Source organism: Fulvia fulva, chromosome 4, assembly GCF_020509005.1.
Source record: "Fulvia fulva chromosome 4, complete sequence".
NCBI lineage: Eukaryota > Fungi > Ascomycota > Dothideomycetes > Mycosphaerellales > Mycosphaerellaceae > Fulvia > Fulvia fulva.
In genome coordinates, this window is record NC_063015.1 from 1828978 (window position 1) to 1853419 (window position 24442).

The window sequence follows — 24442 nt, forward strand, 5'->3', positions numbered from 1 at the left end:
GCGATTGACCAGATTACGAGAGTCACACCGTTTGAGAAGTGATGAGATAGCTATCAGTCATCATGAGCGCAATCGAGGCGCTGTACATCTTCGACGAGCACAAGTACGTAAGTAGTCTCGAGGCTGCATCTTCATCACATGCAACGACTAACGTGCATGGATATAGCTCCCTGCTCTTCAACCACGTCTATACCGGAAGACCGCCGCCTCCCTCCACCCTGCTCCCACTGTACCTCCAGCATGCTGCGCCGCGACCTAGCGTACAATATGTCACTTCCACGAGTCCGCCCACGATACTATTCTCCGTGATTCAGGACAACCTACTATTCCTGTCACCGTCATCGAGCGACATAGAGCCATTGTTGGTGTTGGAGTTCCTACACAGAGTTGCAGATGCTTTAGAAGAGTTCCTGAGCAGCCCTCTGCTCGCGACCAAGATCTCTGCCAACTATGATATCGTAGCACAGATTGCGGCCGAGATGGCCGACTCGGGTGTGGTCTGTCAAGGAGAAGCCAACGCCTTAAGAGACGTCGTTGAGACAGGTCCAGGAGTTTTAAACAATCTGCTAGGCAAAATCGGTGTACCCGGATCAAGTCCTGCTCTGCAAGCAGGTGGTCCTGCAGGTCTACCAAGACCGAACCTCACACCTTCACAAACTAGCGTGGGCTCAGCAATACCATGGCGAAGGACCAATGTGCGGCATACCAGTAATGAGCTATACGTGGATATCGTGGAGTCACTGGCTGTGACACTTGCGCCTTCCGGACGGCCTCTGTCTGCATTCGCTCACGGAAGCGTGGCGTTCACATCCAAAGTCAGTGGAGTTCCTGATCTGCTACTTAGCCTGTCAACAGGCGGCAAGGGCGCAGGCATGGGCAATCGAGGCGACCAGCTACGGAACGTCATGGAGCGTATCGTCTTCCATCCTTGTGTGCGGCTCAGTACCTGGAAGAAAGATGGCGTGCTGTCATTCGTGCCTCCGGATGGCAGATTCGCTCTTTGCGGTTATGAAGCAGATCTGCTCGGGCCTGACATGGACTTCACAACCTCAAATTCATCTTCCAGCAATCTCAACCTACCGGTAAACATTGAGATCATCACAGGTCTAGGCCCTTCAGGAACAGAATTTGAAGTCCGCGCGAGACCCGATCCCAACAACCGCTCTGCAGCCGCAGCATCTCTACAATCAAACCTCAGCACCGGCATGGGCACTGGTCGCCCGGGATCATTCAAGCCCGCTCCCTCCGGCGACTCCAAAGCGCCTGCCCTAGAAGACCTCACGATCCACATCCCCATCCCGTCAACCGTTAGGAACGTTAGCGAGATGCGACCGACTCGAGGTGAAGCAAACTGGAATCCAGCAGAGGGCAGCATAGAATGGAGAATCCCGCCTCGAGACTTCGGTCCAGGCGGCGCAGTACTGCGATGTACTGTCCAAGGACCACTGGCGGACGAAGACGCTGATCTCAGTCGAGGTGTTGTGAATGGTATGACGAGCACGACTTACGGTTATGATGAGGATACACCAACAGCGTATCAGAATGCGAAAGAGGGCGTGCCGAATGGATCGAGCACGGATGTGTCTGCGACGCGCAGCAGGGAGCTGATGCCGACTTGCGTGACGCTGAGCTTTAGTGTCAAGGGGTGGTTGGCCAGCGGACTGAAGGTGGAGAGCTTGCTGCTTGATATGAAGAAGAGTCGTGGGCTGGGGCCGGAGGTGAAGCCGTATAAGGGTGTCAAGTACCTTACAGTCAGTCGGCAGGGAGTTGAGCTTAGATGCTAGTAAAGCATATAGCTTCATTCTGGCTGTTATCAGGCGACACTCCACTCCACTGCCGGACATCACATTCATCCTAGACTTGTAAAAGTTCCCGCTTCACAATGTTTGCTCATGGTTCCGACGGTAATCTTAGCACTTGCAGATGGATCCTTTCCTCAGCAAGCGTCATGCCTGGTGCTCTGATGGACCTTGATGTGCAGACTTCCGCAAATGCTGCAATTGCTGAGCTATGTATACAGCTCTCTCCCTGTCCGCTCTATCACGTATCGTGAAGCATGCGCACTCCTTGTTTAGTCACCACAGCATCACTTCCGCCCGTCTTCCCGCTTTCATATCGTGTTTAAACCTGACCCAATGCAGCTGCCCTCTCATCTTCAAGCTTGGCGTAGAACTGATCGCGGCGGCGGACGGATGGGACGTGGAAGCCTGAGCTGCTGCGTTAGTGGTTGGTTCGATGGCTTGGGTGGGCGTGTATTCGGGCAGAGTCGTGTGCTCGCGGTTTTCGTTCTTACGTACCGTACCACCAGAAGTATCCGAATGAAGTGCCGAGGCCTAAACATCATATATCAGTACACATTCCCACACATCGTGTCTCATTCCACGCCTCTCGAAAGCTCGTATGGGTCATAGATCGTGTAGTGGTGCGTACCGAAAGCAACGGAAAGATCGAGGACAAGGCCCCTTCGGAGCATCTGCGCAGTGTCAGTGGCCATTTGACGGGCGCATATGATGTGTGAGTGTACATACGCCGGTGATTGGTTTGATAGGCATGGTTGCGGCGGTGCTTGGGTGTGGGTGTGGGAGGTTCGTGATGTGCGATACTGCAGGCGTGAGCTTCAGTGAAAGGCGGGATTGCCCGGCTTTTGCCGAAAGCCCAATATATAGGAAAGTCCATTGACAAAGCTGAAGCGGACGTTATGGGCATTCGTGCCTCTGCTGCTGCAAGACGCTGTAGTCACACGATAGGTATCACTGTCTCACGGTCTCCCTTATAATCGGATACGGTTGACACTCTGCAGGCTCTACCAAGTAGCACTCATCATGTCCCGGGCGCCTCTGCCTCGATTCTCCACTTTGGTCCCTCTGCGTATACGCCTTCCAAGCTACCTTTCGCACAATGCCACCCAGCCATCGGCTCGTAGGCAGAAATGAGCTCGTACGCGTAGTGAAATTACACTGCCAGCACTGACGAGCTTCGTGTCCCACACCGAGCAGAGTGATGCCACTCGCCCATGGCTTATCCCACTGATTGCGAGCTTGGGGGAACTCGAGCGCCTTTCTACAGGCGATGCAACGGATGGACACGAGTGGGCGGCGCTGCTGGATGATCTAGACACCACCGACCTCCAATATCTCCCCGCTGACGGCCAAATTCATCTTCTGGACAAGGAGATTGCGAGTCTGACTCTCGAGCTCGAATCGGCCAAGAAGAAGCGACGTGCTCCGAACGAGGCAGACCCATCAATGCAAGGAGGAGCAACGCCTCGAGACCATGAACCTGTTGGACCCTTGAGGAGTTCCGTGGTCGAGCAAGATGGCAAGCGATGGCGCATTGTCAAGCACAAAGAAGTCGACGATCAGGGCGATGTGCAGTGGGTGGAGATGAGCAAGACCGACATGCCAGAGAGCAACGCGGGACCGACTCCAGCAGCCCCCACTGGAGCCATAGGCACCACGGAGGCGACCACAAGGTACGGAGAAGTTCGCAAGCTTCGAACGCTCTTCGCAGCCATCGACAAGGACGATCGGCACGTCCTCGATGCACTCCGCAAGATTGCTACAGCAGAGCCGACAATTAAACGTGACGACATAAACGACCGAGCTGGATCATATAGCTCACAACAACTGTCTATGGACGAACTGGCGCAACTTCTTTGCGAATGTGGCACCAAGGATCCAGATCACAGTTTCCGTAGCAGCTTCGTCCGCGAGGTAGCCAACGTTGTCCAATCTCCAGAGCTTCGAGACCAAGCAATGTTGCGGGTACTACCCGCAAGCGAACGTCTCACTATTGTGGATACGGCGGACCAACTAGAGAAGCATTGCGCAGGCTGTCTGTGGGCGGTTGAGGGACTTCAAGAGCCGGATCTCTGTCTGAAGGCAGACGGCGGCACGGCGGACAGCACAGAGCCATGTTTCCTATGTGTACTGTCTGGGGCGACTGTATGCCGCGTGCTTTGCGGCAATTGCAGCGACTTTGTTGCTGATGTCGGAGGCGGCCCACCGGATGGCTGTCTAGACTGTGACTTTCGCAATTGCAGCGCGGCTCAGGTAGATGATTTGGACGAGATGGATGTGAATGATGGTACGTTGTCCAACATCAGATGCGTGAACTTGCTGACTCTCTGCAGACCTCACAGGCTTGGCTAGCAGCAAGCAGCCTTTCCCAAGCACAGACCCACTACGAACCGATGCAATGCCCAAAGCTATCGCTGCTACAGTTGGAGGCAAGTATAAGTACGCCGCTGGGCTCTTGACGATTTGCACACGAGAGTGGATCGACTTCCATGTCTCGGTAAACATTCGTCTTTACGAGAAAGTCGACCAGCAAAACAAGCAGCAGGTCCAGGTCCAAATCTCGAAGCTTTACAGCACCTTGCTTAGCTTGTACGAGCAAACTTCACGACAGAATGTGTGGAACGCAGCCGTGGAGCTCCGCCTCCAAGCGGCAGAGCGTGGCATCAATGTGGCGGAGTATGCTGGCCGGCCAATGGAGACGATCCGACACCAAGATGCCCCCGAAGAACACGAATTCCAAGTCAGCCGTCGATTTCCCGCCTGGCAAGACTTGCAAGAGCACTGTGTATAGTGTGGGAAGGCAAAACCAACTCTACCCTATAGCGGACCTCAAGGACCGAGGACTGTGTGTGATCAGTGCCGCAGGCTGAAGAGCCTCGGAATGGCAGCCGAGCAAGGCGTATCTTGTAAGGAGTGCGAGAGGACAAAGACCCTGCAATAGTATAGATCGAAGGACGGGGAGGGACGGATCTGCTAGGCTTGCTATAACAAGGCGCGGAAGGCGATAACGATGGTAGAGGGAACTACTTGCAAGGAGTGCGAGAGGACAGAGACCTCGAAATGGCATAAGTCGAAGGACGGGGAGGGCCACATCTGCAATGCTTGCATGGTGAAGGCGCGAACGGCGAGAAAGAAGGAGGAAGCAGAGAAGTCAAAGGCCGGCGAGGGATACTCAAGCTTGAAGAAGTGAGAGGGGCGAGTCATGGTATTAGTGACATGGTCGCACCTGGGAATCCAGACTCCTTACCAGTAACTTGAGAAGTCGCGTAGAAGCAAACTGCCACAACTATTGCGTTCATCTTCACCCTACTGTCGTTTACTCCCGCAAAAGAGTTTCCGCAAATTTGGCGACTTGTTTCATGGCATCATGGCGATGACCTCCGCGACGGTGTCTTCTCTATTGGACCTTTCGGCCGCGTCGAGAAAATGCCTAGACTGTCTATTAGAGATGGAGAAAGGACACCCAATGATGTGGGGATCAAGCTGAAACAGTGTTAAGAACAGGAAAGGTAATTAGCCACGTGAAATAGTCCTGGACTCGAATAGCCCGTTGATGGAACAATCGATCAATCAATACCTCTGCCTGCCATGTGTCTATGTAATGAGAACAACACTATTCTATGGCACAGCATGCAGCCGAGCTGTCGAAAGACACAAGAGTGTGACACGTTGTCCCTGATCTGCCTCCATATCCAACCATTTCTAGACAACCGCATTTCTGCGTACGCCTCGCGTGAAGAGTACAAGCACAACCAATGCATGCATCAAACCACCTGTTCGCACATTGTACCCCTCCAGATGCCAGTCGATGATGCGTCTCATGATTGGGTTTTGGTTGAGCTGGAGAAAGTTGTCGACAAGCATGGAGATGTTGATCATCTGACTGTAATGCAAGCTTCTTGGCGAGAGTGGTGTGATGTTGAGGAGGAAAGCGCGGTGAGGGTTGGGTGGGTTGTGAGCGCCGTTCGCATGCTGGACAAACGAGGCGCGGAGTGCGTAGATGATGCGCACTGGTAGGTTCGGGAATCGTCCTCGCATGCGTCCATACACGTTCGAAGCGCAGCTGTGTCCAGCCATACCGTGAATGAGCAAGATTACCTCGCGTCCTTGTAAGTTTGCTTGCTCAAGCAGCTGGATGAACTGCGTGTCGACAGGCTGGTTGATCTGCGTATGGTAGATAGGAAATGAACGCCAAGCGGCGACTCCGTTGTAGACAAGGCTGGCGTACCGACCAGGCTGTGGAAGCATTGTTCGATTAGGATCAAGAGCCTCAAGCAGTCGGTTCGCCGCATAACAGTCGTTCCTTACGAGCTGGTTCTGGAGATGGAGGACATTCTCGGTGACCTAGTCGACGAGTCCACTGGTGCGAGCGATACTGATGAGTAGAGGTCCTTCGCTGCTGTCTTGTGCACGAGGATGATAGGTAGTGCCCTCAAAGGTCACCGGCAATGGTTCGAGCGGCAGTCCAGCAGAGACTTTCTCTTCGTCCGTCATTCCACGCTGTAGATGTGCATCGAGAGCGCCGCTGAGTCAAGATGTCTTGAAGCTCTGCCCGACTTGCAACACTGCTTGCCTCGGAACGCACGTACGGATACATGCTTATCGAAGTCTGGAGGCGTTGAAGCTTGGCTCGCATAGCTTCGACTTCCTGATTGCCAGTCTCATCATCTGAGTCGTGGCCGGATGCATGCTCTGGAGCCTTGGTTTCGACGACGGCGACTTCCTCCAGCAGCTCCTTATCCTCGGTGGTCAGCTTTGCCTTGCTAACGTCGCTCATCTTTGCACGGTGCTGAGCAATAATGGTCTGCAGCTTTGGATCATCGAGCTCTGGTATGCTGGATGGATCAAAGATAATGGGTGGCCGCGCCACGCCACCGACATTGTAGAACCCCTCCTTAGTGTATGGAGGTATGGTGTACACTTTGTTCAGTCTGGCATAGTCGACTCGCTCTTCTAGAGGATTTTGGGAAGTTGGACTTCTGGCAGAATCGAGAAACAGCCGCATGAGCGAGAAATTCAGCGCCGCCTGTCCACAAGCCTGACATTGTCGAGCCTTTCGGCGCTGCAGGATCATCCCCGATCGCAAGGGACTTGGTTGGTGCTGCAGCTTCGACCGCATCCTGTGACTTTGGCTGTGACTTTGGTGCTGACTTTGGTGCTGTCTCGGTTGCGGTCTTGGTTGCTGACTTCGGTGCTGTCTTGGGCGCTGTCTTGATTGCTGTCTTGGGCGCTGACTTTTCGCTGTCTGTGAATACAGCAGGTACACCGAGGCCATTGCAGAAAACGCGGTATAGCTTTTCGAGCGCCTCTTCACGGAGTCTGATGCAGTGAGCCTGAACATCGTACGTGCTGACTAGTGGCTCACTTCCCTGCAAGAGGTACCTCATGTTATCCCAAGCTAGGAATCCGCAGTCGTTATCGTTGTTCTGTTTGATGCAATCGCCAAGCTGGACAGAACTGTTTGGAAGCTTGTACTCCACCGCCAATGCGCGCATCATCTGTTCAAGCACCACAACGGCCTTCAGTTTAGTTGGTTCCTTCTGTGGCTTCGATCCGCTGCTAGCAGTCGGCGGTGGGCGAGACGGCCAGGAATTGTACAAGGTTGCGGTGCTGCTGCTCAAATCGATCGAACCAACGTAGTAATGGTTGTTGACGTTGAGCCACACCACCAAGACTGTCGTTTGCGCCGGAAAGTTAACCTCAAAGCACTCCCCAAACTTCTCTGATTGTTGCCAACCGCCGGACTCATTGACATCTTGCAGCGGCTCATCAACATAGTTGACAATATCCTTACTTCCATCCAGTGCCTTGTTAATCAGCATCGTGGGGAAGAAACAGTGGATATGTGGTTGTCCGAAAGGTTTCTCGAGTTCGATCAGTGTCAGGGCCGTGTTGTCATGCATCCAACCTTCAGAGCCTTTTCCTTCAGGAGGCGGCTTTAGAGCCAGCCACGCCTCCAAGTTCATGGAATGCCGAGAATCGCCAATGGGCAACGTGGCCTGGGTCTTGATCTTCATCTTGTTCAGCTCATCCCTACGCTCTTCCTTCTCGTTCTCAAATGAAACTTTCTGGCGGTAGAGCTCGATGATGTGTAACAGAGGTTCTTGGAACTCGATTTCAGCTGGATTCGTCGAGTCCGAAAGATGGGCTTCAAACATGTTGACCGCGACTGTCTCGGCATCTCATCATTCTTCCATTCTTGGGTGCCAGGTTTACTGAGACCGAACATTGTTGCAAAGTGTCCTAGGAGGTCGAGTTCGAGATCGGGTGCTTTTTAGGCGCTGTCGCGTGGGCTTGCAATATCTATACCGAGAGACCGCAGTCAGCAAACACGAGTAGGTTGCATTCTTTTTCGTGGGGTGTTTACCTGGAAGAGTTGGAACACACTGCTCTCCTTGTTGCATGTGCTTGTCTTGCTTGTCGCAGAAAAGTTTGCGAACTTGATGAAAGTTGGCGCTCGTTTGTGTTTTGCAGAAGTTTCTCGCGTCCAAACGAGCTAGCGTGCAAAGCATAAACGGCACAGTGAATGTCAGTGATCACACGTGGTCTGCATTCAATTCACTTGAGATTCGACTTGCCCTTGGAATACACATCCAGCATAGGAATTCAAGTCAGGTGTTGGATGTTCGCAAATGCCTTCAGAAAGTGCACTTCTCGATCTTTGCCTAGGGATCACATGTTCCATATGCAGGGGGCCGGGAGCATCGTACGACGTGCAAACAGAATGCAGCGTCATCAATTGGAGCTCGCACACATCAAGTATGTCAAGGGAGCTGTGTGAGTCGTCTTCATCGAGATACACGGTCGTGATATTGTACGGTGCCAGTAAGTTCAGGAGTCGTGGCCTCGCATAACCAAGCACCGTCACCCGTGGCCTCGACCGCAGACAACCAACACTGCCATCATCTCTGCCTTGTAGTAAAGAATGACGAAATCATGGGTCGTGAAGTGGTATTTTGTCACGAATTAGTGGGTGCACACATGCAATGTGCAGTGCAAGCCTGACATCGCATTCTCTTTCCCGGTCTTTCATCTCCTCTTGCACCATATCATACCAATGTGGCCAATGTCAATCGTTCTGCTAGCCGCCTTGGTAGGCAGATCGTGAGCGTTACCACAATTCCCGTCCTCCGGAGGCGACCTCAGTCAGCCTTGAAACATCCAAGTGCGGCCTCTTCGCTTCATAGCTGACATTCTGTCCTTTGGGCCAATGCAAACTCGCGTGTCACTGTCAGCCTTGGTTGCTCTCCACATTGGATGGCTGCTCCCGCACAGTAACCTTCTCCAAGTCCTTGTTGAGTTGGCGCTTGACCTCCAGCACAATGTAGTCTGCAGTGTTGGTCACGAGCAGTTTCGTTTGTGTTTCAGCCATGTTGCTAGCAGCGGCCACAACAGTGTTGTAGACGTTCTGAATCTTGCGGATGACGGCATTGCGAGTGAAGTCCACTTTCTTCCGAAGATACTCGTAGATGAGGTGCTGCACTTTGGCGTTGAAGAAGAAGACTTCACTCAGCAACATAGTAGGGGTCACTGTCGTCCTCCTCGTCCTCCTCCTCCTCGTCCGTGGCGATGCTCGATGATATGCTGCCCTCCATATCTTCGTTCTCCAATGGTTCGTAGTCTGAGCCGCCCGATGAGCTGCGTGTGTCCTTCATGTCAACGTCGTTGGGGGCATCGTGCGCCTCGCGGAACTGGCAAAGACGGCAAGAAGGTAGCGGTGGCTGGCCCGACTTGACTCGGAAAGTGCAACGTTGGCACAATATGTGACAAACGGAGTTCATGTCCTCGATGCATGTCCTGCATTAGCATCTGCCATCGTCGTCGTACAGCAGAGGGCATGGCGGTGGTATCTTAACCAGACCACGCTCTGCTCGCTTGATCTCACATGTGACACTGCTGACCCTTGGGTGGACGCATCAAATCTTCCTCAATCTTGATACCGAGCTCGAGGTCTGCTTCGGCGAGGTAGGGGCGCGTGTATCGTAGAGAAATGATTTCGTTGTCGAGTTCGTCGCGAATGCCGGTGACCTGATCGCCGTTGCAAAGGCAGAGTGCCAGTTCGAAGGGCGCCGCATCGTCAGACGCGGCCCACTCTGCAACTCGACGTGCGAGTTCGCGGCCACCGTCGATGTCTGTGGTCTCGCTAGCGCGCAGCATAGCTCGCACGAATTGGGTGTGGTTGTCACGGCGCACCTGCAAGTGCAGGGCCAAAGACTTGAAACACTTCATTGTCTCTGACAGCAGCTGCTGGGTGCTGGGTGCTGCGGACTGAGCTCAAGGCTGCGCACGAGACATGCCCAGGTTGTCGAGCAAGACCTCGGTGTGGTGGAGCAGGGACTGGATGGAGTCGTGAGGGGTCTCAGTGAGGTGGAGATGGCGCAGAGGCGCGTGAAGAGTTATGTAGGGCTGCACGTCGAGCAGACGTTGAGTCCGGCCACCCGTCTCGTGCACGAGGCCGGCCTGTTGCAAGTCTGGCAGGAGATCGACGAGCGGCTTCTTCCATGGTACAAGGATCGGATGAGGCCGAGTCTTGTCGATGAGTTGACTGAAGCTTGGGAGGATGTCAGGGAGAAGGGCCTGAAGCCGGACTTCGAAGTCGTTGCTGGCCATTGCAGGGCGAGGCGGCGGTGTTGGCTTGTATGATGGGTGGTGGTGGTGGTGCCTTCTTGATCACACGTGATGACGCGTCGAGAGTCCGCCATTGTTGGCGCGGATAGGCACAGAGGTGAATGGCGAAGGCTGCACATGAATCCGCGACTTCTCATGCCAAGGTCGAAGCTGCCTAAGGCATAGAACTAGCATCACTCGCCCCGCTAGTTCCCCCGCAGCTCCAGCTCCAATACATAACACAAGACCACTCCGCCCTCCAACAGCCAGCCAGAGCGCTCAGTCGACAACACGCGCCTCGAACCAACCACCAACTCTTGAAGCGCCACGCCTTGTACCACGCCCAGCAAGTGCTCGCCATGTTCCGCTTGTCCAGCAGCTACATGGGAGCAAACATCATGGACGACTCGTCCGGAAGCGCTTCAGCTTCGCGCCCACCTCCGAGCTCATACAGTGCGCCATGCCACTCAATATCCGCCTCGCGCATTAGGACTGACATGGCTGCAGGCGTGACCATCTCACTGGCTTCGAACAAATCCGGCGATCGCCGGGTCATCGAGATAGCTGCTGGCAAGCCCGTCCAAATTGGCCGCTCCTCGAAGTCGGGCTTCAAGGGCCTCTACGCCTCGTCCACGAACGCTCTCTTCGACTGCGCAGTGGTGTCTCGCGACCACGCCGAGCTGGCCATGACCTCACCTTGGCATGGCATACCCCCTCGAGTCACCATAACGGACAAGGGCAGCTTGCACGGCACCACAGTGAACGGCAGGAAACTCGAGAATGGAGCACCATTTGACCTTCACACTGGCGATGTCATTGAGCTGGGCGAGAAGATCACCAGAGGAGAAGGTAAGCGCTATCCCCACACAGCGGGAACAGCTGATGATAAGCTCCACTATACTAACACCCACATTACAGATGCCCACGAAGGCGTGTCACTCACCTTCAAGCGATACGAGCCCGAACACTACCGCCCGACAAGCCCATCGCCTGTCATGAATCGCGGCTACCAAGTCCCCGATTCTCCCGAGCAAGAGGCGTCAGATTATGATAGCAACATCGATCTCGAGTCACTATACGACTACGCCAACCAGCAGTCTTCCGCCAAGACCACCCCCGAACAGCCAAAGCACAAGAGCGGCACCCAGAAGTCGCCCATCAACCTCGAGGGCGCTGCTGGCCCAAGCATTGTCGACCTTTCACAGGACGATGACGAGCTAGTCGTCATGCCAGCCGCTCACAAGGGGAACGAGTCCATTGTCATCGCCGAGACATACGACGAAGAAGAAGAGCTGCTCGTGCCTGAGTCGGTACCAGTCGACACAGTGGTCGAGGCAGCATCGGCCAATGCAGAGAACCTCGCCGACCAGGACATCGCAGACTCCGATGCCTACGATATTGACGACGATGTCGAAAGTGTTCGAATGCATAACACTGGACTTTGCCAGATCTTGATGGGACAAGACGGTGCTACTTCAGACATCGAGAATCGCGAGCACGAAGATGACGACGAGGCCGAAGATTCCGAGGACAAAGATGTCGAGTACGGCTATGAGAGTATCGATGATGCTGACGAACAGTCGGATGGTGCTGATTCCGATCTCAACAACTACGATTCTGAGCCAGAGTCCAACGTCGAAGAGCCGTCCGAGCTGTACTCAAGCACTCACTTGCAGCAGGAGTCTCCAGAACCAGATGAGCCGCAGCAACCTATCAAGACCTCGACTATCCACTCGGTCCTCGCCGCCGAACAGCCAAAGCCCAAGGCACAGTACGATCCGGTGCGAAGCTCGCAGCAGTCCGCTACAGGTGGACCTTTCGCTGCCGCGTCAATGCCCTCAGCATCTGCTTACGTGTATGGCTACCCTGGATATGGATCTTACGAAATGCCGGCTACTGACTTCTCCGACAGTAGTCGTTGGGACATGCAGCCTGCCACTATACCTTACGCCTCTCAGTTTGGCAGTCAACAGTACTACCCGGCTCCATACGGTGCAGCAGCGGCAACACCTTTCGGAGGATCGTTCACGGCTCCGACCATGTTCGATGCTCCTCAGCAGTCTGCGACATTTGCCGCTCCCAGCAATGTCGACCAATCTCGTCCACAGAGCTACACCAATCCGTTCATGCCGGCGCAGATGCCAGCGCAGATGAGAGCAATGACTGCGGACACGCCAGCTCAGGCGATTACGGACGTCTCACCTTCCAAGGTCGCAGGCAAGATCGCCATCACGGACATTGTCGATGAGCAGCCACATTTAGCTACTGAAGCCGCTGACGAGACATCGGCGATGCTCGCAGAGGCTGAGAAGATGGTCGCAGCAGCTAACGCCGACGACAACAGCGCTGGCTTTTCGAACAGCACCAAGCGGAAGGCAAACGACTTGGAGACAGTGGCTATGACTGAAACACCACAGCAACCGACCAAGAAATCAAAGCAGGAAGTCACAGACAAGGATTCGGCTTCCCGAGCGCCAGCGAGACGTACCAAGTCACGCAGTACCGTACGACGCGTCGCAACATCGGCCGCTCAGTATGCCACTGCTGCCGCCTTTGGCGGCGCGGCCACTATCGCCTTTCTGAGCAGCCCATATGCACAGTCTCTGATCGACTTCCTGGGTTGATTGGCGGCCGGGCGGGTGTAATTTCACCACAACACACAAATTACAGACACCACCATACCATGAATGAAACCATCGTGGTATTTCCTCTTACCACAATTCGCAAGATATACCCCAGGAGTTTTCGCTGCAGTTGCATTGGATGCAAGGACTTTTATTCACGAGAAGAAGGCATGGATCAGGACACGGCGCAAAGGTCTTTTACACATCGGAGGCGTGGTCATACGGTCTCTGGCGTTGCAAGGCAGCTAGATAGGGCGTTGGGCTCTTGGTTGGCACAGCGAGCGACAGGTAGCTCGTAGCTCTGCATGCAGAATGATGATACTTCAGAATGACTTTCCTAGCCAATTTCATGTCATGGTCGCTGAACTTACGAGTCGTTCCAGATCTTGCGATGTCTTTCCATCATGCTGCAAGTCGCCAGATATGGACGGTGATTGCTGCCTGATTGAAGGCGATGCTAGAGAGGCCGCCGTGGCTGAGCTGGATCTGAGGCCACACAAGAGGCCTGAGATGACTTCTATTCTGTAGACCATATGCCTGGAGTCGAACATAGCACACCGTGCTTCGAACATAAGTGGTGCGCTGCTGCTGTTGATTGGGCAGTAGGTTGGTCAGTCAGTAACGCAGACTTGGGGACAGTGCTTGTACGATTTGCATCGCCACTGGGACCAGAGACAACTTGATTTGAGAAGGGATTGTGCAGTGCACTTCGCTCCGTGCAGTGATTCCGTCACGCGACGAAGTTTCCGCCCAGGCGATGGGAGGGCGACGGGCGTGTTGCCCTTGGTGAGCTCAGCGCTTCTACTGAGGCTTCTCAACATAAGCCTATCGTGGCCCATCAGTTGCCGGTTTGTTTAATGTTCTCACTTTCACTGCTAGGCACCCCGTCAAGATTCGGTCTCATCTGTCACCACCGCAGTCAAGTCTTGGGGCTATAGTTCTCTTTATTACAAAACGAGAAGTCAGCATTAACGCAATCGACTTAGACTCCATGTGTCACGACGTAGGCGACGACATCGGCGAGGTGTCCCCAACTGCTGCCGCACTGCGACTAATCATGCACGATTGCGCAAAGGGCAAGGTCTGGAAGACTTGCAATAAATGCAGCCTTCGAACGTACGAATTGTCTTTGATCGCCGGTGATATTTCGTGCTAACACCAGAACAGCCACCAAGACTGCGAGCAGTGCAACAGCAGTATGATGGTTACGGTCGACTGTCTGGACTGTAAGGAAGAGCAAGAACGCAAGAGGAGGCGGGCGGAGGAAGATGAGGGAGAAGTTGAGCAGGGTGAAAAGCGACATCGACGCTTCGATAGTGTTGTCCGTGATGAGGAAAAGGACGAGGAAGAAGCTCCAGGTGCTTCTGAGAGAGGATTCACCCAAGAGACCGGGTGACGCAGGCTTGTCGACCGGGAGCTTGTTGGAGTTGTCGATCATATCGTGTTCGTCCGTTGTGGTGACCGCATTTTCTAGATTGAGCACGAAAGGATGGCTGTTCTCAATACTTGACATTGTTTGTTACACATTCTAAATATCCTCACAAATGCAGCGTCGACATCCCGATAACAGCATGGTACTTTACTTGAACTGATCCTCCGTCACACCCTTACCCATAGCACTCGTGCTGCTAATACCACCCTGCACCATCTGCAAGAGCCCATCAACATAATTAGCACCAGACCACTTCTGATGCGTCACAACCTCACACCCCTCCTCCATCTCCGGCTCCTGCACAATCTCGCCATACGCACGCATACCTCTGGCGGCGAAATTCTTCGCGAAGCGATCCGAGATCAGAGCAGTGCTGTGCAGACCCGCCAGCGTAATGAACTGCCAGCAGTATCCCAACTTGCCCAGACGAGCAATGTAAGTCTGCTGATCCTCCGCCTTCATCGCCGTCTTCCAGTTGAACGATGGGCTCAAGTTGTACGCCAACTTCTGCTCCGGCCAGACGGCGTGCACACCATCGGCAAACTCCTGTGCCTGCGAGAAGTCGGGGAGTTTGGACTCCATCCAGATCATGTCGGCGTATGGGGCGTAAGCGCAGGCACGCATCACGGCGCACTGGCAGCCGCCCTGGTAGCGGTAGTAACCTTCACGGGTTCGTGGGGCGTCCCAGTTGAAGTGCACGTCCACACCAGTCAAGCCCTTTGCGATGGCGCGGGCTTCCGAGTTGGATTTTCCCTTGGCTTGCTTGTTGAACTCGTCGATGAGGCCTTGCTTGTTGACGTGAACACCGGCATTGACGGTGTCTGCAACGGCCTCGTGGAAGAGCTTCAGGCCTGCTTGAGCGTTCCAGGCATCTTCGACGGCCTGGAGTTCTGGGCCATATTTGCCTGCGGCCTCAGCCGCCAGCATCAGGTCGTTGAGGGGTTGGAGGGCTGGGTTAGTGGAGCCGAGGATGTATGGGTGGTCGCGAGGGTCGATGGTGCTGGTGATGAGGGTGGCGGCTTCGGAGTCTGTGCGTGCTACGGCGAGGAGATCAACGCCCATAATGTCGGCTTGGGCACGGATGGCTACGAGGCGGTTGATGTGCTCGGCGACTGGGACGAGAACTTTGCCGGCCATGTGGCCGCACTTCTTGGTGCCGGGCATTTGATCCTCGATGTGGATACCGGCGGCACCCTTCTCGACGAAGAGCTTGGTGAGCTTCATGACTGCAGTCAGACCACCGTGTCCAGTGTCTGCATCTGCGATGATGGGGCGAAGGAAGTCAGTGTTGGCGGCATTCGCACGGTCTGCTGGTGCCTTGCCGAGACGCTCTTCACGCTGCTTGCGGTCGTGGAACAGCTGTGCCATGAAGAGATGCTCAACCTTGTTTGGGACTGTGGTGTATGGGTAGTCGGCAAGATCGGGACCTGGTTCGTTTGATGCTGAGGCAGTGCTTGATGATTGCCAGCCAGAGACGTAGACAGTGTCCAGGTATTTTGCCATCTGCGTGACCATGACTGGGTCGAGACAGCCGTATGTGAAGCTGACGTCTTTGTTCTGGAAGCGCTGCTCAACAGTGTTCCAGAGCTTCTTGGCCAAGTCATTGCTTGGGTATTGGATCTTGATTGTGCCACGCTTTGAGACGATCTGCTCAGCAGTGTACGGGCGACGAGTGTAGCGCCATCTCGAGTCTGTCCACCACTGCTTCAGGTGCTTGACCTCTTGCTCGAACTGCGACTGTTCTGTGTCTGAGCTGCCCATTGCTGCGACTGGATCGGTGGAGGCTGGAGGGAAGACGGAAGAGATTTGGGAAGAGATCTGAGCCGCGATCTGCCTCAAACGTTCCGCCAGCGTGTAAGATGCGCTGAAGCGATATAAGTGCTGGTCTTGATGCGTGTCCTGAAGTTACAGGTATGTTGATGATGTCTCCAAGGAAGAGAAACAGAAGAAGTCAGTCTTCGAAGAGGGGAATGACTTTGCTGGACGTCACGTCACAGCACAGGCTTTGCTACCGAAGCCTTCTATAACCATCAAAGCTCAAAGCAATGGGTCTCTGACCAGTCAGCCGATGTCGCCCGGGCTCCTGCCAATGGGCCAGAGTGTATGGCGTGGCTAACAGGCTGGCTGCTCTGTCTGGCCGAGGGAATCATATGAGAGTTGTGTGTACTGAGCAAGCCTCGGATGAACGGACGTCCATGACTGGACTGACTTGAACGATCAAGCTGACTTGCCGCTGCCGCAGACGGTTGCTACCGAGACCGGGGGCTAGAACCTAGCGCGCTGATGTCGATCATGCAGGTGCCTCCGAGGCACGCGAGGCTCAAAGAGTTTTGTTGGTGTCGCTGATATGCGTGAACTCCACGCGTTGTTGCTGACTGGGCATCACGGGCATGTCCTCTGTGTGCTTCCAAGTGCTTGCAGCTTGTTTCTTCCGAGCTGCCCCGAATCTATGGCGGGCCAGTCCGCTTCTCCTTTCTGGCTCCAAGGTTCGAAAGCCGGAGCGCAGTTGTTTCGTGAATGACTGCACTCCCATGTGGATGACGTCCAGCACCGACCAGCGTCATCTACATGGCCTGGAGCGGCACTCGACGCAGGCACTCGACGATGCCGTATACAAGTCTCAACGACCGGCCGGAAGACAAGGGCACGAGATGAGGTGCGGCCGCAGCTGTGGCATCGTGTCGCCAAGTCGCTGCCACATGTCGAATGTAAGGTAGGGCTTCTTCGACTCGTGCTGGCTCCGCGACACCAGCGTACATGTACCTACCAGCCTACCGTCGTGGAGGAAGGTCCAGCTCTTTGCCAGGGAGTTGAGACGCACTTCAGTCGTCCATTTGGTAAGCCGTCCGGGTTGTTTCACCGCGCCAAGCACCCATCAATGCTGTCAGCAGCCACGACAGCGCGGGAGGAGCACAGCTCGTGATGGTGAGTCGGTGTTGGAGGTACCAAGCAATATTGCACGCCATGTACTCCCGACTACCATCCAGATCTGTTTTTCTCTCATTCTTGCCAAGGGCCGAAATCGGCATCGTCGCTCAGCTCTTCAACTTCAACTCCATCACCCGCTTGACTTGCGGTGATGCGAAACCACGATACAAACAGCACACACAGGCGCCCTCATGACTCATCAAGCATACGCCTGTCGGACTGCAACGCGAGAGGCAAATGGACGCAGGAGATCTGCCACGCTTCGACGACTAGCATCAGTGGCGCACAAACAAACAACTCTTAGTCTGGCAGGTGCTCGGAATATCGGCACTCTTCCTCAAGGTCTCCAGTGCGGCATGTGTACCGCGTGATGGACTGCTATCCTATCGATGCAGCAGTACTTGTCGCAATCCGACATGTTTGATGGGATTGCGAAGCACACCACCGCCTTGCTGCTCTATTGGTTATGTGGCATTCGACATCAGCGACAGGCCCAGAGGTATCGAGAACAACTGATGGAAGCTAACAGCAGCGTCCCTGGGCCCGTCGCCCTAGTGGCATCTTGCATGCATTCCGCTGTTTGCTCAACCGAAGCAGATCGCTTGTCCTCTTGCCGGCGGCAAAAATTGCCCAAGGAAGAGCTCTCCACCTGTAGGGCAGGTACTTCGAGTTTCACCGCACAGTCATTACTCTGCAAAACATCACTCTGAGCGGACAAATTGGAGGTAGGAGCATTGGTCTTCACTTTCAACTCAGACTTCGAGCATCCCCACTCTACGCCGTCGGTACATCGTTGTTCAATGCCACCGCCACTGCCACCGCCACCGCCACCGTTTACAACAGTTTTGTACTGCTAGAGGATAGCGGTTAACCATGGATCCGGAGAAATCGACAGAGAAGGAGGTCATGAACATCTCCGCACGAAGAGCGTCTGTGATGACGGTCGAGGCGCCATTATCTCCAACATCGACATCATCAGAAGACAGCATACCATTGGCGTCAAGGCCATCTCTACGATCACATCACAGTCAAGACTATCCCGCTGCCCTGACCCGATATCTGTCACATGCTTCATCAGCGAACGCCGTCGGTGGCGTTGTGAACCCGCTCGATAGATCATGGACCGCAGGAACGACTGGTACGCAGGACATGGCATACGAAGTTGACTTCGAGGAAGGCGAGATGGGCAATCCTCAAAACTGGTCGCTGCTCTATAAGGGAATCATCATATTAATCTTCAGCTACGCCACGACATGCACAGTCTTGTATTCGACCTCGTACACAAGTGCCATCCCTGGCATGAGGGAAGAATTCGGCATAGACGAGACCTTGGGTATCATGGGCGTAACGACATATCTGCTAGGCATGGCCACTGGATCTGTTGTCCTCGCGCCTCTCAGTGAGATGTACGGAAGAAGACCTATCTACCTCATTGTGATGGCTCTCTTCGTTGTGTTCGTCATTCCTTGCGCAGTCGCGAAAAACATGGCCACGATTCTGGTTGCTCGATTCCTGGGCGCTTTCTGTGCAGCAGCTATGATCAGTAACGCGCCTGGCACGGTCAACGATATAGTGGACGGCGACCACAGAGCTCTTGCGTTCAGTGTATGGTCCATCGGGCCAATGAACGGACCAGTCATTGGTCCTGTCGTCGGTGGATTTGTCTACCAGTATCTCGGCTGGCGGTGGACGAATTGGGTCGTGGTGATAGTCAGCGCTGTGGCTTGGGTCGTTGTTGCGATAGTTCCGGAGACATACGCCCCGGCGCTTTTACGACGACGAGCGCGCAAACAACGGCAAGAAAGTGGGAACGAGAAGTACTGGAGCAGATACGACGATACGCAGAAGTTTTGGTCGCTCCTCAAGGTCAACCTATCAAGACCATTCGTTTTGACAGTTACGGAGCCGATTTGGTAAGATATTACTCCTGCACCAGTATTCATGATGCTAACAGTGTCACAGCCTATTCTGGGACGTGTATATCGCACTCGTCTACGGAGTTCTCTATCTCTGCTTCGTGGCATACCCAATCGTCTTCTCCGAGATGCGTGGCTGGAGCTCAGGGTTCACTGGACTGGCCTTCTCAGGTATTGGTGTTGGTGGCATGATCGTGATCGTCAGCGAGCCACTCATTCGAAAGATGGTCAACGCCCACAAGAAGGACCCGGAAACAGACAAACCGTATCCAGAAGCCATGGTCAGTGTCATTTGCATCGCATCGATCCTCATTCCAGTCGGAGAACTTTGGTTTGCATGGACATGTACACCTAACGTACACTGGATCTGGCCCATCCTCGCGGGTATCCCATTTGGGATGGGTAAGTAATTCGAAGGACAGAAGGCATCGTCTGTCTGACACATGCGCGCGGCATCCCCAGCTTAGTCGCGGTTGCTGAGACATTGCCACGTGGTGTTCGAGCATGGCTAACACCCTTCTGTTTAGGTAACGCCGGAGTTTTCATTTACGCCTCCAACTATCTCGTACAATCATACGGGATATACGCAGCCTCGGCACTCGCTGGAAACGCGGTCCTTCGTTCAATCATGGGCGCTACACTACCGCTGGCGGGTCCCTCGCTATATGCGACACTGGGCGCGAACTGGGCGGGCACATTGCTCGGACTGCTAGAGATGATCTGCATACCTATTCCGTTCATATTCTACAAGTACGGACATAAGATCAGAGAGAAGAGTGCACTGATTCGGCAAATGTCGGAGGACCAGAGACGGAGAGAGGCGAGGCAGAAGAGAGCGGCGGACAAGGTCGTGAAGGGTGCGGAGGCAGAGGCTGCGACGGGTGCGCCGATGGAGACTGTTGTTGCAGTCGATGAAGCACTGGATGTTGAGAAAGGTGTAGGGAAGCAAGGCGTCCGCGAGGTATAGTTTGAGATGATGCATTGTTTCGAGCACAGCGGTGACGTTCATGGAGATGCAAAATGCCACGATCGTTCAAGACTGGCGGGGACATTGTTACACAGCATAGATGGCGAGATGCTAAGCATCGGGATAAGCTACGAAGTAATGCGTTATGATTGATGCATCTAAGTTGTTGTTCTGTGGCCTGATCGCTTGGTGGTTCTCTCTACAGCCATTAAAATCTAGGTACTTTGATTGCTCAGGTCCCAATGCTTGCTGGAAGAGCATATGCCGACATCGTACAGAACATTTCGACGTGTTCGATTGCTATTCGGCGCCTGTCTTTGCGACTGCACGCTTATCAATACATACAGCAACGCCGATCTTCTCCGCAGGAAAAGGAAGATCGTGACCCGCGCATTGCTTGTCAAGCTCGTGAGATAGCAAGCATTAATGGCAGAACGACTCGGTCTTCACAGCGTCGCTTTCCCATTTGAGCTGTGCAGATGCTGCCAGATCGAGACATGATCATTACCCTTCGTCGATTCATGAGTTCGACTCGGCAAGAAGCGCTCGACCTTGACGAGTGCAGCATCGCTCTGGCCATTGCTCTGATCCTGCACGACGACCCCAGCTTCGTCATACTTCACTTGCTCACCAGGTCGACGGAGCAGCTGTTCGAAGAGCTCAGGCGTCACTCCGTGAGGTGGTCCACCTTGCTTCGGGTCCTTGCCCAACGGCCACTCCAGACAGATAAGATTCCCAGTAGGGCCAAGCAGCTGGCTCATCCGCTTTGCCCAGCGCGGTCTCAGGTCTGGCGGCAACGCACATAAGAAGGTGTAGTCGAAGATGACATCAAAGTCTGCACCACCAGTCTCCTCCTGGAAGTCATCTTTGAAGAAGTCCTGGAGGAGCACGTTCGCCTCGCCACGACCAGTTTTGGCATTGTGAACGGCGTATCGCTCGTCTGCTGGCACCTCATTCTGGATTCGCTTAGCAGCCTCGACAGCTGTGGGCGCTGCGTCGAGGCCGTAGGTGTCATAGCCTAGCGATGCCAACAAGAAGACATCGTAGCCACTTCCGCAGCCGGGCACGAGTGCCCTCTTTCGAGTCTGGGAGCTGTCGTCCTTAGTCGCTGAGCCAAAGATCTCATGTTTATCGGCGATGGCATCCTTCAAAGCAAGACTGGGGCCGTTCTTGTCCCATGGCGTCTGCTTCTTTTGCCATGCCTCGTCCCATTTCTTCGTCAGATCCTCCTCGGGCTGATCCAGGAACTGCTGTCGAAGCTTCTCACGAGCATCTTGCGGGAAAGTGCCTGCCATGATCTCACTGTCGTCGAGCTTCAGTACGTCGCCTGCTTGTAAGAAAGGTCGATTGACTGGCTTGAGTGGTGTCGTCGTCCTGCCGGCAGTAGAGAATGATCTTGTTGCGAGATGATTGTGTGCGCAAGAGACTCCAGTACGACGGATACCAGACGGCAGGGGTATTTGTGCTGCGACAAGTCGACGTGAGGTTATGATGGCCAGGATACGAAGCTTCCGCATTTCCTTGGTTGATCACTCAGCAGGAAAGTGTAACGGAGGAATCATGTCATCTCGCTATTGCATATACTGCTGCATGTAACATCATTATCATGACTTTCTTGACCACAATTAGCATGTTGTCGAGATTGTACACACAAACATGGGCCATGTAGCATTATGTCAGCGCCTTCCTCCCATCTCACGCTCAAGGGACCCTTGTCCATCAGAAAGCCCACGCCGATCTCGCTTTGCCTCGGGCAACCATCCACGCCATCTCAGGCGAACCACTCACTACTCCACCCAAGCATTCTGAGCAGCACGGCATTCGGCACCTCTAGACTCACACTTCTGCTGCCGCTTCTGCACGTCGCCGCCGCCTCGCAGCAACTACTATCGCTGACTACTATGATGATGCACCGTAGCGCCTGCTACAACTACCGCTCGTACCGCAGCTGAAATCGTGGAGTATGATGCCGTGTGCCGTTGAAGGAAGGTAGGTGTTATTCTCGTTCACATGGTTAGATCCTGCTGTGTTCTTCTTCGTCAACACATGTACTCTGTATCGACGCGTTCTCTGCTTTGGCTTCGCGGTGGCAAGGACCCTCCTTTGGAGCTTTGCCGAAAAGCAGCGGCTTCAACGATTCTCACCGAACAACACTTTCCAGGATGGCCATAGACCAAGAGGAAGGCGTCGAGACAGGCTCTGTGGAGAAAGACCTTGATAGAACCGATCCAGACTCTCCCTCAGATGCAGAGTCACCCCTTCCCAGCAGAACGCACACAGCCATCACGAAGGAACCCGACATAACAACCACCGCAGCACCACCTTCAAACACCGAAGACATCCTCAAACTGCCCCACCGCGGCCGTCAAGAATCACACGCAACCCGCGCAACCTCGCACTCTTCCCGCTCGTCCCAGGACTCCCAACGCACAGTCTCCGAAAACCACTACGACCACCAAATTCCACCCCATCACACTCGCTCACGTAGCTGCGCCCAATCCAGCGCCCCTTCAGTGCGCCCAACCGCCATCAAAGTCCCCAAATCCGAGCGCCGCGGCCTCCTCGCCCGGTTCTGCGTGATTGACGAAGTAACCAACGCCTGGGACTACACGAAGCGCATGAAATGGATTGTCACAGCAATCGTCGCGTTAGCAGGTGCAGCCGCACCCATGGGTTCCTCCATCGTGCTGCCGGCGCTTATCGATATTGCTGCGGACTTCAACAGTACAGCCACGATAGTAAATTTGAGCGTGGCGATGTACATGCTGTCCATGTCAATTTTTCCGTTATGGTGGAGTTCTTTTAGCGAGACGCTGGGGCGGAGGACGATTTACGTTGTCAGTTTCTTCTTGTTCTTGGTTTTCAACATTCTGGGGGCGGTCAGTACGAGTATTGGGATGTTTGTGGTTATGAGGGTACTGAGTGGTGGAGCGGCGGCGAGTGTGCAGGCTGTTGGCGCGGGGACCATTGCAGATGTGTGGGAGACGAAGGAGAGGGGCAGAGCCATGGGAATGTTCTATCTGGGACCGCTGGTAAGTGATCGAAGGCGTGGGGGCATGAGAAGAGACATGCTCGCGCTTCTCTCCACGCTCAGCAGCCGGTGCTGATATAATGTGGCTCATTTCTCGAGTATAACTAACAGTCTGATCTTGTAGTGCGGACCTCTTCTCTCGCCAATCCTGGGTGGTGTACTGGCGCAAACGCTGGGTTGGAGATCTGCCCAGTGGTTCCTGGCCATATTCGCTGGTCTTTTATGGATCTTCGTCGTTCTTTGCTTGCCAGAGACCTTGCGGAAGCGCAGATCCCTAGCAGCTGAGGCCGAGCAACAAGCTGCCATGGCCGAGGAAGTTTTCGATGAGAAGGGCAACCCGAGACCTACGCTGAATCGGACGACTACGACACAATCAGTGCACATCAAGACGAAGAAGTATCTGGTGATGGCGAGGCGAGTCTTCATTGATCCACTCCGGATCGTGCTCTATCTGCAATTTCCTGCCGTGGCGATCTTGGTGTTGTACGCGTCAGTGGCATTCGGTGCACTGTACATCCTTAATGTCAGCGTGCAACAGACCTTCTCGGCGGCTCCTTATCACTACGGCAGTATCATTGTCGGTTGCCTTTACATACCAAACAGCGCGGGCTACTTCCTCTCGAGCGTGTTCGGCGGCAGGTGGGTCGATCGCATCATGCATCGCGAAGCTAGAAAAGCCGGTCGTTACGACGAAAAAGGGCGGCTGCAATTCATTCCGGAAGACAGGATGAAAGAAAACGCGTGGTTGGGCGCTATCGTCTTTCCGTGTGCTCTGTTCGCTTACGGTTGGTTTGCAGAGAAGGGGATCAATGTTGCTGCGCCATTGGTAGCAAACTTCTTCTTTGGCATAGGATCGATGCTGATCTTCGCGCTGGTGACGACCATGCTCACGGAGTTCATGCCAAGGAAAGCTTCGAGTGGCATAGCCCTCAACAACTTCGTGAGGAACATCTTCTCCTGCGTAGGATCAGTAGTGACCGAGCCACTGATAGTTGCCATCGGCAATAGATGGCTCTTCCTAGGACTGGGAGTCGTAGCGATCGTGGCTGGATGTCTCACCATTTGGGCCATGAAGCGATTTGGTCCACAATGGAGGATATCAATGGATAAGCGCATCGAAAAGGCGATGGGCGATTGA

The 24442-nt window shown here is 54.2% G+C and overlaps 12 protein-coding genes across 12 annotated transcripts; 5 read left to right on the plus strand and 7 right to left on the minus strand.

Annotated features, from left to right (window-relative positions):
- Window positions 1-62: 62 nt before the first annotated feature.
- Window positions 63-1784, plus strand: CLAFUR5_04389 (AP-3 complex subunit mu-1; the record flags this gene model as incomplete). Its single annotated transcript, XM_047903537.1, has 2 exons — window positions 63-103; window positions 167-1784. 2 exons carry the CDS (start codon window positions 63-65, stop codon window positions 1782-1784), a joined length of 1659 nt encoding a protein of 552 aa, XP_047760876.1.
- A 337-nt stretch (window positions 1785-2121) lies between these two features.
- CLAFUR5_04390 (Cytochrome c oxidase subunit 9, mitochondrial) lies at window positions 2122-2552 on the minus strand (the record flags this gene model as incomplete). Its single annotated transcript, XM_047903538.1, has 4 exons — window positions 2122-2207; window positions 2298-2333; window positions 2431-2473; window positions 2529-2552. 4 exons carry the CDS (start codon window positions 2550-2552, stop codon window positions 2122-2124), a joined length of 189 nt encoding a protein of 62 aa, XP_047760146.1.
- Window positions 2553-2822: 270 nt separating this feature from the next.
- CLAFUR5_04391 (uncharacterized protein) lies at window positions 2823-4590 on the plus strand (the record flags this gene model as incomplete). Its single annotated transcript, XM_047903539.1, has 3 exons — window positions 2823-2919; window positions 2965-4086; window positions 4133-4590. 3 exons carry the CDS (start codon window positions 2823-2825, stop codon window positions 4588-4590), a joined length of 1677 nt encoding a protein of 558 aa, XP_047760147.1.
- Window positions 4591-5501: 911 nt separating this feature from the next.
- On the minus strand, window positions 5502-6047 carry CLAFUR5_04392 (uncharacterized protein; the record flags this gene model as incomplete). The annotated part of the gene is made up of 1 exon (XM_047903540.1): window positions 5502-6047. The coding sequence occupies one exon, from the start codon at window positions 6045-6047 to the stop codon at window positions 5502-5504; it is 546 nt and encodes a 181-aa protein (XP_047760144.1).
- A 96-nt stretch (window positions 6048-6143) lies between these two features.
- CLAFUR5_04393 (uncharacterized protein) lies at window positions 6144-7957 on the minus strand (the record flags this gene model as incomplete). The annotated part of the gene is made up of 3 exons (XM_047903541.1): window positions 6144-6299; window positions 6385-6778; window positions 6843-7957. 3 exons carry the CDS (start codon window positions 7955-7957, stop codon window positions 6144-6146), a joined length of 1665 nt encoding a protein of 554 aa, XP_047760145.1.
- Window positions 7958-9030: 1073 nt separating this feature from the next.
- On the minus strand, window positions 9031-10028 carry CLAFUR5_04394 (uncharacterized protein; the record flags this gene model as incomplete). The annotated part of the gene is made up of 2 exons (XM_047903542.1): window positions 9031-9437; window positions 9701-10028. The coding sequence occupies 2 exons, from the start codon at window positions 10026-10028 to the stop codon at window positions 9031-9033; spliced, it is 735 nt and encodes a 244-aa protein (XP_047760142.1).
- A 737-nt stretch (window positions 10029-10765) lies between these two features.
- On the plus strand, window positions 10766-13030 carry CLAFUR5_04395 (uncharacterized protein; the record flags this gene model as incomplete). The annotated part of the gene is made up of 3 exons (XM_047903543.1): window positions 10766-10859; window positions 10914-11255; window positions 11325-13030. The coding sequence occupies 3 exons, from the start codon at window positions 10766-10768 to the stop codon at window positions 13028-13030; spliced, it is 2142 nt and encodes a 713-aa protein (XP_047760143.1).
- A 982-nt stretch (window positions 13031-14012) lies between these two features.
- CLAFUR5_04396 (uncharacterized protein) lies at window positions 14013-14543 on the minus strand (the record flags this gene model as incomplete). The annotated part of the gene is made up of 2 exons (XM_047903544.1): window positions 14013-14075; window positions 14151-14543. The coding sequence occupies 2 exons, from the start codon at window positions 14541-14543 to the stop codon at window positions 14013-14015; spliced, it is 456 nt and encodes a 151-aa protein (XP_047760140.1).
- A 66-nt stretch (window positions 14544-14609) lies between these two features.
- CLAFUR5_04397 (Isocitrate lyase) lies at window positions 14610-16223 on the minus strand (the record flags this gene model as incomplete). The annotated part of the gene is made up of 1 exon (XM_047903545.1): window positions 14610-16223. The coding sequence occupies one exon, from the start codon at window positions 16221-16223 to the stop codon at window positions 14610-14612; it is 1614 nt and encodes a 537-aa protein (XP_047760141.1).
- A 2040-nt stretch (window positions 16224-18263) lies between these two features.
- Window positions 18264-20273, plus strand: CLAFUR5_04398 (Major facilitator superfamily multidrug transporter mdrA; the record flags this gene model as incomplete). The annotated part of the gene is made up of 3 exons (XM_047903546.1): window positions 18264-19303; window positions 19353-19708; window positions 19834-20273. 3 exons carry the CDS (start codon window positions 18264-18266, stop codon window positions 20271-20273), a joined length of 1836 nt encoding a protein of 611 aa, XP_047760148.1.
- A 446-nt stretch (window positions 20274-20719) lies between these two features.
- On the minus strand, window positions 20720-21790 carry CLAFUR5_04399 (putative thiol methyltransferase 2; the record flags this gene model as incomplete). Its single annotated transcript, XM_047903547.1, has 1 exon — window positions 20720-21790. One exon carries the CDS (start codon window positions 21788-21790, stop codon window positions 20720-20722), a length of 1071 nt encoding a protein of 356 aa, XP_047760149.1.
- Window positions 21791-22435: 645 nt separating this feature from the next.
- On the plus strand, window positions 22436-24442 carry CLAFUR5_04400 (MFS transporter OpS2; the record flags this gene model as incomplete). The annotated part of the gene is made up of 2 exons (XM_047903548.1): window positions 22436-23305; window positions 23429-24442. 2 exons carry the CDS (start codon window positions 22436-22438, stop codon window positions 24440-24442), a joined length of 1884 nt encoding a protein of 627 aa, XP_047760760.1.